Source organism: Anoplopoma fimbria, chromosome 5, assembly GCF_027596085.1.
Source record: "Anoplopoma fimbria isolate UVic2021 breed Golden Eagle Sablefish chromosome 5, Afim_UVic_2022, whole genome shotgun sequence".
Lineage (NCBI taxonomy): Eukaryota > Metazoa > Chordata > Actinopteri > Perciformes > Anoplopomatidae > Anoplopoma > Anoplopoma fimbria.
The window spans coordinates 16,394,129-16,406,494 of NC_072453.1; the positions used below are offsets into that span (position 1 = coordinate 16,394,129).

At 42.5% G+C, this 12,366-nt stretch overlaps 1 protein-coding gene across 1 annotated transcript in view; it reads left to right on the plus strand.

Moving 5' to 3' along the window:
- wnk4a (WNK lysine deficient protein kinase 4a) overlaps window positions 1-12,366 on the plus strand; it is a 44,291-nt gene that overhangs the window by 30,178 nt on the left and 1,747 nt on the right. Inside the window, exons 11-19 of the mRNA XM_054599523.1 lie at window positions 38-154; window positions 1,591-1,764; window positions 3,857-3,911; window positions 4,180-4,311; window positions 6,017-6,867; window positions 7,448-7,535; window positions 9,422-10,025; window positions 11,311-11,516; window positions 11,611-11,708. Coding sequence (XP_054455498.1) covers window positions 38-154; window positions 1,591-1,764; window positions 3,857-3,911; window positions 4,180-4,311; window positions 6,017-6,867; window positions 7,448-7,535; window positions 9,422-10,025; window positions 11,311-11,516; window positions 11,611-11,708 — 2,325 coding nt within the window. The remainder of the gene's footprint in view (window positions 1-37; window positions 155-1,590; window positions 1,765-3,856; window positions 3,912-4,179; window positions 4,312-6,016; window positions 6,868-7,447; window positions 7,536-9,421; window positions 10,026-11,310; window positions 11,517-11,610; window positions 11,709-12,366) is intronic.

The window sequence follows — 12,366 nt, forward strand, 5'->3', positions numbered from 1 at the left end:
CACCTGTCAATATCATTGACCCTGTCCGTCTCTGCAGCTCTCTGATAAAGTGGACCGCGTGGTGGAGTGTCAGCTGCAGACACACAATGACAAGATGGTGACCTTCAAGTTTGACCTGGATGGAGATAACCCTGAAGACATCGCTGCTGTCATGGTGAGTTGTCGCTGGTGCCTAATAATCAACAGGTGTTATATTCAGAATGTTTATGATAGACCACATCCATCAGGTTAAATAAAAAGGGTTTCTTTTGTTTTCATTCCAGATGTTTACTTTAGCGGTGACTAGATTTTGGAATCTATATTGAATCTGTATAATTCTGACAGACAGTGTGGTTTTTGTTCACATTGAAACCAACAAAGGACAAATGAAGAGGTTGTTATGGTTTAATAGTGGAACTAATCAGTCTTGTTTCATACATACTGAAGCTTCCAGAACTTTATTGGATACAGAAATAACTAAATGAAGTCAGCTGATAAGTCGGGCAGATTCCTCTATCTCAGCTGAACGTACAAATGATTCATCCTGCTTCCAGTTTAAAGGCCTTTTGTTTGTAGATGCTATCTCTGGCTGATTATTATATCTGAACTTTCTGTGAAGAGGCCGGAGCGTAGAGACGTAGTGTACGTGCACAGTGTGTGAGCGTGGTGGGATGAGGCAGCAGCACGTGCTGTTTCACACACAGTGGGTTTGTGTTTACTGAGTCCTCACACAGCAGGAGGCTCGAGCTGGCATCACAGCAGCCCGGTGGTTCTCAGTTCATGGTTTTTTAAATGAGCTGAAATATTCCACGCTGACAGGAAACGGTCACCACGCCCCAACCCACAATGCACAGCAACAGTGGAAATTGCATAAATATGCAGAACTCAAAACCTCCTCTGACAGACTGCTGCATTGTGCATTTACATGAGAGGATTTATGTGTTTTCTTTTCCAGAGAATAAGCCTTTGCTGAAGGGAGGGTTGTGGATACATAGACAGAAGCATGTTTATGTCTATCTCTTCCTTTACTTTATTCAAGTACTGTGCTTAAGCACAGTTTTATTAAAAAAATATCTACTTACTTTGTGTTTCTATTTTTTTATTTTATTTTATTTACGATATATTTACCCTAAACTTTTCAGTTCAGAAGAAAACATGCAATGGACTTTTAAAATAACATGCATTTTCATAGATTAAACTCCCCAACCTTTTATAAAGGAGATCAAATAAGCAGCATTTCAAACAGTTAAAACAGTAAAAGACTACTTAAACATGAATGCAATAGTATGAAAAACACAACACTATAATATTATATAATATATCTTAACTTAACATTCACAGGGGCCATCTTTCTTTTTTCGTAACGAGATACTTTACTTTTAAATCCCGTACATTTACTTGTAAAAGAGTATTCTCACATTGTGTTATTGCTGCTTTTACTACAATATCAATAATAAGAATACATTTTATTTACAGAGCGCTTTTCATAGTACTCAAAGAGACTTTGTACACAAGTTAAAACGTTCTCATTAAAAACAACAAACTGAAAACACACCACATTAAGTCAAATATCTAAACACTTCTTCCACCATTTTTCTTTTTGTCTTCAAGGTGCACAATGAGTTCATCCTGCCGTCAGAGAAGGAGGGTTTCATCTACCGGATGGGGGACATCATCAAACGGGCCGAGGCTCTGATGGACAAAGAGCAGCCGGGCCTCTCCAGCGGTCAGCGGCTCCCTCACCCGGCTTTCCTCCATGGGGTTAACTCGCTGTCTTCCTCACAGGTCAGCAGCACCTCCACATCAAAAGCACTGTTAGCTGAGAACAAAGGAAGTAACTGAGCGTGTATTGTGCGATAATCATAAATCACTTTTAGTGCGTCTAGCCGTGCTTATCTAAGACAGATCCATAAATCTGTTGTTAATGGAAAACTGTAGAGAAGTGATTCCTGCAACGGGAATAAAAAACTCAGTAAAGTGCTCTCCTCACTGTTCATAATCTTTCCGGTGCTTGCCCTTAAAGATCCAAGGTTAAGTGTTCCTAAATAGTTCTTCCCTTTAGAACATCATGTTACTGAAAGCACTAATGTCATAAATCTCTGTGATTTGTGGGCACATACCAAATGCCTTTATTTGTTGCCACAAACCCTTTCCGCCGCTTACACCATAATGAACTTTCTAGCATGTCTGCCCACATTCAATGGGTAGAATAATTAGAGTTTGGATTCATTAAACCTTTTCTGAAAAAGGACATTCTGTGAAATTGTAAAAAAAACAATCCAGGAAAAAACAAAGTTGTTCGTAGCCGTGCCACCCTGTACAAGATATGACCTAATGCCTAATCAGACATGTTTGTGCAGAGAGAAAAGGAAACGTTTGTTCTGCCAGGATATGTTCCACTCTGTAGGACACGCAGAACAAAATCTCCTTGTGCCCTTAAGTGAAAATGATCTACGATGTTCATCAATGATGAAAAATGTGTCGTTGAATGTAGAGCAGTAGACCTCAGCCAGTTATCTACCATATTCACCGTGTTTCCCACCCGGTGGCTAAATAATCATCTCGAAACCACAGTGGACAAATCTCCCCTGGCTCCACTCCAGCACCTGATTAAAAACACTGCATGGGCCGCATCCCCCGAAACTCATTATGGCTGCTCTGCCCGGCTCTGTCCAGCCAAAAAAACTAAAAATAAACAGACCAAGACAGTGGATCTACAGAGACTCAGCTCTCTTCTGGCTGTTGTATCTCTGAGGTGGGGCGCTATTCTGAGAGTTTGGTGAAGAGACACTGTGTGTAAATGGAGCTCGGATACCTGGAAAGCCATGTTTGTCTAGCTGTTGCTTGGGTCCTCTATCCACCACTCAGGAAAGGCATGCTAACATCAACATGCTAACATATTGATGTAAAGTATACCGTGTACAACTTTCACAATCCTAATTTAGCTTGTTAGCATGTTAACATTTCTTTAGTTGGCACATACACAAAGTCACTGCCACCATCCATCTAGAAGATGTTGAGATATTTCAAAGGATAATTGAATACTTTGACCTGCTGGTGGCGCTAGAGGGACAATCAGGGGATCACAGAAGTATTCAGGATTCATCCTCTTGGGACCATGAATGTCTGTGCAAAATTGAATGGCAATCCATTTAAAAGTTGTGAAGATATTACACATACCAACATAATAATTAAAATCTGCAGTGAAAAATCTAAGTTTCTTCGCCCTCTCAGATTTTGCAGATGGAGCTAGATTACAGCATCAAATGATCCATATTATGGAATCTGCGACTTTCCATAAACTGAAAAAAAAATAGTTTAGTTAAATGGTTAATAACATGGGATTTATATTGGGATCAGCTCCTCATAAACTGAATATAAAGTCTTCATGTCCCTCTTAGTATTAACTTTTATGTCAAGTCTAAACGTCTCCTTCATCATCCGTGGCATCTGGTGGTTACTGTGCTTAAATGGATTTTACTTTTCAGAGTAAATTTATTAGTAACTGCATGACTTCTTCTGTGGCTGACGTAACGGTGACTACGTGCACACTACGTGCAACTCAATAATTTATATGCAAAGCACACAAACGTCTAATGGGATGAAATAATGATGTTACATGTTGGACGGACGGAGGTTGTAAATTGCAATTTAACTGTGAGGCGATAATTCTAATGAGATCTGTGACCCAGAAGTCAGCAGCCTGCATCAACAGGCATGATGGATGTAATACTAAGTAGTGCTACATTAACAGGAACACAATCATCTCCAGGTCGACTTCTCCCCACCTATGAGTGCTCGTTAGTTTTGTGCTGCAGCTGAATCACACCGTGGTTAGAAGTGGAGGTTGAGTTTGATCCAATGTGCTCTCTTACAGCCGAATCTGCACAGTCACACCATGCCTCGAACACACTCCTCCTCCTCTCTGCCCGGTAAGTCTCATGTCAGGATCATTTGATGCCTGAGGAGGTTATATTTGATACGAATGAATCGCATGAATCTTTGATAGTCTGACTTTGCCAACTGCCCTTTCCTTTAATCATATCATGGATGTTTGAAATTCACCAAGTAACATTAAGTGTGTGTCTTTCTCCCAGCATGTCTGATTAACTTTCATTTGTTTGTTGCATCATTTTACTGTGCATGATAATAGTGTGCATGTTCATCCACTCATGCATGTGTGTGTGTGTCCTGCCGTAGACTTCAGTGTGGCTAACCCGAGCGTAGAGGCATGTGGCTCTCCGCCATGCCCCAATGGAGACGTCTTCAGAGCAGACGTTACTTCACCTGGGCGACCTCTAATGCGCTCGCAGTCTTTCCACAACGGTCCAGGTAAATAGAACCTCCCTCCCCTCTGGTGCCTGCGTGAAGAGGCCCCGGCATTGTTTACTGTTTCAGCACACTGAAAAAAAAATTACAGTTCTTTGGCAAAGAATAAGTCAAAGCCCAGCTCAGCTGCCTCATAAACCCTCCTCCTCTCTCCCCTTCTCACGGCCCGTTCTCTGTATTGTTCAGACATGGCGCCATCCAGCCATCCCTACACCTCAAAGCCTTCGTCTGTGTCCGCTTTGCAGCAGGGCCTCTTGGGTAATTACCTCACCTGAAGGGCGCTTTCTGGCTTTTAGGGGAGCTGTGAATGCTGTCCCTGTAAAGCATTAGCTTTTCTCCAGAGTTAGTGATAGTCGGCAACATCTGTGTGCCAGCAGAAACTCCTACAGAATTTCCAAGAAAGCCTCCTCCCACTTTCAAAGTCTCTTTTCCCCACAGGAGGGGCATTTGAAGTCAATTAAAAAACACACATCCTCCATATGTCCGCTGTATGTGAACACTCTCATCCCCTCTTGTTCCCTCTCCGCTGGACGTCCACTGCATGGTCGCTTTCGCAATGCTTCTTGGCCACCCGCCACCCTTGTGCAGTGTTACCTAACCTATGTTTCCGTCAGCATTGGAAAAAAGTGCAGGCTGGTTTGCATCATCGGGGAACAGGAGGTGTGGTTTAAAACTGTGGAGCCATTGTTGAGGTAAATGTCAAATCAATGGATCGGGCCTCGGATATTGGCTCGACTGTTCCACGAGGAGTGGTGTAGAAATCCTGACCGCTATAATCACACAATCAGACCTAAAAGAGTTTTGTACACAAACACGTGTGTTCCATTTAGACTCCTCCAAAATGTCATACGCTTCGAGGCCTCGCTCCATTGATGCTGAATCCCTCACAGCCATCTAAGCCCGGTGGACGACTGCTCCGTCTTACGGATGCAATTATAGTCTGGGACCGCTTTAAACAAAACATCTTTGTTCACCATGGAAACCGTTATTATGTGAAAGAACAGGAAAGTTAGTTCTCCACATGGCGTATGTCTTGGCACGTTGTTGCAGGAAGAAAAAGTCTGACCTAACTCCAAGGAAAGAGGACGAATGAGTGATCTAACTTGTCTCTCTGGATCACTTCTGTCCAATATTCCACTGCAACTCTCCAAGGGAGGCGGGGTCTCATTTAAAGCTTTACTTTATGGGTGTTCGTGTGTGTGTGCGTGCTTCCAGCAGTATGAGCCACGAGTGATAACACAGCTGAGTCCATCGCCAAACCCCTAGCTGCTAATCTGCATCCAGAAACACAGTGGCCGAAAGCAGTTCGCTTACTTTACTGTTTTGGATCGGCGTGTTTGGCTAACGGAACTACAGATAAAAACTCTACTGAGTCACGTTATATTGCCGCCACTCATTCATTTGTGAGTTTAATGTTATGCCTTAATCAATGCTTCCCTTGGATACTGGCACGGACCTGAGCTGACGAGGGACGTTTGGATCTTTTTATATCTGTGTGTTTCAACTTGCGGCAAACCAACATTCTCAAAGCGCCTCAAAGTTCTCAATTTTTTCCTTCCATCTGTATTTATTCAATCACACAAACATCCGTTGTCTTTGCAGACACACGTGGCAAAAATCTGCACTCTACTGAATACACTTTTCTAGTTGTATTTTTAACCCAATAAATCATCAAATTAAAGCAGTTTTTTAAATCTTTCTCTTCCAGGTTCTCCTCACCATTATCAGCAGCACCAACACCACAACCCTGCGTCTCTCCTGCCGCACCACCAGCACTACCACTTGCCATACATGGGCCACAGTAACTTCCCATTCCAGTACCCCGGCTCTCCCGGTTCCCCAACACCAGGCGTCCATCCTCCCCTCACCCGCGTAGCCAGTAACCCCACCTTCCCCTCCGCTCCCTCCCCGGCCCCCGGCTCCCCGAGTCCTCACAGTGACACCCAGAGCCCCAGCAGCAGTGATGGTGTCAACATGTCCCCATCTACCCCTCAGCACCCCAACATGTGGCCCTCCCACACGCAGCCATTATTTTCCTTAGCTAATGTGATCTCCATGGCGATGAGCATGGCCCAGTCTTTCATCCCTCCTCAGCCCAACCAGGGGATGCCCTCCTACTACCACCACCAGCTACCCGCTCACATGGCCCAACAGTCAGGTTACCCCTCCATGTACCAACAGCATTACCAGAACTCACCAGTAGAGGCCCATTACTCAACAGCGGGCATGCCGGCCCAGAACAACGTCTACCACAACCCTGAGAATGTGCCTCTAATGGATGGAGCCGGTTTTCCTCAGAGCTGCCATCCAGGCTGGCTGCATCCCGCCTCTCCGCCGTCGATGCCTTCCACTCCTCCGCCGGTTCATCACGAGCATTTTCAGCAGGCCGGATTCTTCAGTCCCCCCATCAGTCCCCCAAACATGACCCAGGAGGACGGTCTCAACGGTTATGTGGACTCGTACTCGGCACAGGTTCCAGTCCTGGCCGAACCCAAATCAGAAGTCTCCAGCTCGAATTCAGATCTTTCAACATCTCCCCCTGAGAGCCCAGAAAGCACTGTGAGTCATCTTCAGTTACTTCTTCCACAGTTTCTCATATTTAAAATGATGTGTGCATGAAAATCCTCTCTGAAATGATTATTTGACAGAAAATAATTTGATATACAATGATTTTTAAGGCCAAAATGCCAAACATTTAGTGTTTCCAGCTTCTTAAATGTGAGGATTTACCCTTTTTCTCTATTTTAAATGATTGTAAACTGAATATTTTTGGATTTTGACGGGAAAGAAGAGCTATTTGAAGACACTAACTTGGACTCTGGGAAATACGGATGGCTTCTTTCAGTCTTTTTAGACTTTTTCTAGATTAATAAAAAATTTGAGATACAACAATCCATTGTTTTCTGTTCCAACATCTCAAATCCAAGTATATGCCTAAACTAACTATTAATCCATTATGAGTGTTTTGATTTTCCCTCGTTTAAAATCTTATTTGGATCATTTTATCTAAGCAAAGCATTATGCCAAGGATTTTTGTGGCACTAAAGCACCGTTGTTAGCTCACCGTGACAGATAACTGACCATGAATATGTGTCACAGGTCACGTCTTATACTAACAATGTTCATTCTTCCTTTCCAGTTATCATCCTTCAGCAGTCCATTGCATCCCTCTATACCTGAGATGAAAACCAGCACCCCGAAACCAAAAGCCTCCCCTACTGAACCGGGTAAGAAATCATTCCTCCGTCTCTGCTTCACAAACACCTCGTGTGTTTTATGTAACTTGCCTCTGGGTTGCTGGGAAATAACATACACTGTATGATGTTTATGTTTTCACCCAAAACAAACCCACACACATGCATGTGTGTACACACAAACGCAGTCCCCCCCGCACCCCTCTTTGCTGCTTTTAACGATGTATTAGGTCTAAATACAGTCTGAAATCTCGGTTACAGCCAATTTGGCCTTGCCGTTGTTTTCAGCTCCCTCTCTCTTTCTTTGTGCTGTAACCTCTGCGACATTATCACCTACTGGCTGGGGGCTCAGGAGCCATTGCGTAACGGCGGGTCTGCATGTAATGTTCCATTCAAAATGAACACAAACGTAGGTGTGATTGCGGCCCTGCCCACCGGCAGCGGCCAATCAGAGAGCAGCGGCGCTCGTTACAGGCCTCTCCCCGTACCCACGCCTGTCAGTGTTTATACCCTCCGCAGAAGCCCACATTCAACAGAGGCCCTCTGTTTCAGTGGGCTCAGACCCAAACACGGTCTGTGTTTACTGTAAGAGGGCCACTCAGTGGGCGAACGGAGGCACTGCAGGATTTAAAACACTGAGTTCATGCAGTGTTTGTGACACCAGATGAACAAATCCATCACAGTTATCAGTTATTATCTGCCATAGATGTACCAATCAATGAGAGTTTAATTGTATATCTCTTTTCATTCAAATAAATGTGACACAAAGTGCTTCACACACTACAACTTCCCATCCATAAACATAAACAATAATTAACTTTGTAGTCAATAAAAGATTTAATACAAACAGCACCATAAAAAAACAGGAAATGAGGAAGCACCAGAGGCAGGATTAGAAATAAGTAATGCTCTATTAAAAGCCAGACTAAAGAGGTAAACTATAATGAATAATTAGAAAAATAAGTAAATAGAGTTGGATTAAAAACCAGATTAAAAGTATATAAAAAAATATAAAATAAATTAGAAAAATAAATAAGTAAAGCACAATTGAAAGCCAGACTAAAGAGGTAAAATGCAAAAACTTATTAGAAAGATAAATATATAAAACTTGATTTAAAGACAGACTAAAAATATAAAAATATATATAAATAATTACAAGGATGAATAAATAAAGCTGGATTTCAAGCCAGACTTAAAATATAAAATACAATTAATGATTAAAAAGATAAATAAGTAAAGCTAAATTTAAAACCAGACTAAAAAGGTAAAAAAACTATTATTAATAGAAAATACACATAAAGACTCTAAAGAGGATATTCACCCGTAGTGGAAAATTACTCATTTAGGAAATCAGACACATTGAAAACAGAGTGATACCAAAACACACATGATTAGATTTCAATCAAACCCTGGAATTCAGTAAAGAGTGGAATGTGTCCTGATGATTAATCAGCTCTGATCAGATTACAGAACAATCACTATTGTTAGCCAATGATTGTCAGTCTCTCATATAAATAGTCTCACAGAGTGCTCCAGCTTCTTGTTCATGGACACTCGAAGTAAGTAGAGGGAGCGCTGCAAGAATTAACCAATATAATGTGTTTCCTTTTAAACAAATCCATATATGAGATGGAAATGTAGATAATTAATCTGGTTATTTATACATTTTTATCTTAAAGGGAACTAGTAAATGTGTTTTTACGAACGCCATCTGGATTTTTTCTGATTTGTGACAAAAAATATAAAGAGTCCTGACAAACAATAGTAAATGTGTAGTTTTCAACTAGTTACATTGCAAGAAAATCAGTGTTTCAAGACCAGAAAATAGAATGTGCCATCGAAAATGTGTTGTTCTATCAAAATACTTAATTTGGCCACCCCAGATTCAGATTAACATGTCCTCTTCTTCTAAATCACAGAAGTCCAGTCTGCACCCGTGACCGTGGGGCGATTCCAGGTGACTCCCAGCATGCAATTCCCTCCGCCCGCTGCTCCAGTCGCTGCCGTACCTGCTGCAGCAGCACAGCCGGCAGACGGCGGCAGCAGCGACCCGTCAGAGAGCAGCACAGAGGAGCAGGGGGAGTCTGAGACCAGCCTGAGCACCTCCCTCACCATGTCCCCCCCTCACCCGCATCCCCACACCACCGGGCTCCTCCAGGAGGTGGACGGGCAGCTGGGATGGAGCCAGGAGCAGCAGCAGGAGGACAGAGAGGAGGAGGAAGAGTTGGATGAGGAGGAGGAGGTGGAGGTTGTTGCGGATCGACAGAGGACGAGGAAGAGGAGTCGGAGGAGAGCGTACAGCCTGAGCCTGCTGGGAACGTCTGCGGACAGCGGGTTGTCGGTGACGGCGGCTGAGATGGAGGGGAGGCTGTGGGACGGAGCGGCAGGAAGCCCGCAGTACAGCAACGCCCTCCATCATCTGTGGCTGATGACCTACAACCGCAACGCTCCATACATAAGCAGCGACGACTCAGACAGCGACGCCTCCGACATGCTGGAGGAGCTCCAGGAACTCAGACAGAAGTAAGTGACAGAGGTGAAGTTAAAGGTTAATACACAGGAACAGAGGACAACATTGAAAAGAGGAAATAAAATTATATGAATATGAAAACGGAGATAAAAACTCTCTCACACAAACACTTGACGATCACATGACTTTAATGACCTTTAGTGAAATTTTGGGATTTCATGTTTTTGGGTAAAACAAGATTAAAGTCAATTTAGACTTCATTCATTTTCCTCTTTCTTTATGCTGAATGTTTCAGGTAAAAAACTCTACTGTATGAACACAAATCTGCATCAAAAGGTTTTTATCCTTTGGAAAAAGAGCTGGAGCCTATTGATTCATTTAGATGGCAAATTATTAATTTAATTACTGATTAATCTGTTGTTGTTTTTTATCAAGTCTGTTCAATGTCAAAAAATATTGTTAAATGTTCAGTAGTTTCCCAGATTCCAATATGATGTATTCAAAATTGTTATGTGAAAAAATTGTCCAAATCCCAAAGATCATCATATTTGAAATGCACCAAACAGAGACAAGCAACAAATCCTCACACTTAAGAACACATTTATAGAATCATTTTCAGTAAATTGACTAATTGATTAATCCAAGAATTGTTTCAGCACTACAATTATATTTATTTTTAAGTCAAGTAAAAGTAGTTCTTAAAACAAAAAGTTTAGCCAGTCATCACAAACTTTTTAAGGCCTTAATTTCCTCAAATCCACGTGCCATCAAGGATTTTCAAGGACTAACTGTTTTACTGACTTTTCCACTTCCAATTTTTAATCATTTAAAAAGGGTACATGTACATTAACTAACATTCAAACAAATATAAATGTTCCATGAGTTAGCTGAAAGTCTAGTTATCATCTGCAGTGCCTTTGCCAGATGTTAAGTGATAAAAATAATACAAAGGGCGTTAGAAGAACATGCCACATTGTGATTGTTGTGGTAATTTCTCTGACAATGAGGAATGAGACAAAAGGTTGTTTTCTCTCTTTATACTTTTAGTAAGTAACTTGTCTTTCTTCAAAGGACAAAGGGTTGATTAGTCTTCTTTTCCTCTTATGATGACATGCAGGAGGGAAACAATTCCTTTGTTTAAGTACTCAGGCCAGTACTCAGTCAGTCAAAGATTCAGCATGATCAAACATAGGGAAAGTTAACATGAATACATTGTGCATGATCAGATGGATTTCCCTTACATGATAAAAACATACACAAAACATTTAAACCACATGAGCGGACAAAATCCAATCACAAGTTCACTTACATTTGCGTCTTCTTCTTGTCCCTTATCAGACACCTGATGGAGGTGCAGGCCCTGCAGGACGCCCAGAAGAGAGAGATCGAGGAGCTGTATGAGAGGATGGGTAAGGTTCCTCCTCCGGGCATCGTCTCTCCTGCCGCCGTGCTCTCCAGCCGGCAGCGCCGCCTGTCCAAGGGGAGCGGCTTCCCCTCGTCCCGCCGGAACAGCCTGCAGCGCTTGGACATGTTGCCCATCCAAGGTAAGCGAGGACGTCTACATTTATTACCTGGTATTTGACGACCTCATGTCTACATTTTTGCATTTTTTAATATAACTCATGTTTGTTCTCCTAGGTATCATTAGGAGAAACTCCCTTGGAGGCAGCAGCAGCGGCGGCTCCCAGGATAAACTGAGCAAAGGCGTCACCTTCGCCACTGACATCAGTAGAATGGTGAGAGAACAATTTGTTAAAGTGGCCCTATTATGCTTTTCCACTTTTTCCCTTTTCTTTAGTGTGTTATATATTTTTTTTTACATGTAAAAGGTCCGTAGAGTGTAAAACCTGAAGTCCACGCCTAAAAGGAGTTACCCTCCCCCTCAGAAGCTCCTGAAACTGCTCCATTTGAATTCTCTCCTTCACTTCCGTAACTTTATGAGGTCATAATGTAACTTTATGAGGTCACAATGTAACTTTATGAGGTCACAATGTAACTTTTTGAGGTCATAATGATCCATCATGACGTCATAATGTTACGGAAGTGACGTAAAACTCCTTCCGGCTAGTTTGGCCCTCAAACGACAAAAGAGAGAGACGGAGCTGAAGCTTCGGAGGAAGAGTTTTTGGAAATGTGAAATGTTGACCAATCACAACAGAGCGGGCTAGCTGACCAGTCAGAGCAGACTCTGCTTTCTAGAGGGAGGAGCAAGCGCTACAATGGAACGTTTCAGAGAGAGGGTGAGAAGAGGTGCTGCAGGACAGCCAGGACGAGAAAAACAAGGAGGATTATGAGCATTAACGCATGTAAACATGTTGTAACTGTAATGTGAGATAAAAATATGCACCCGGAAAATAGCATAATAGGGCCTGTTTAAACTTGTCAAAAAATGCT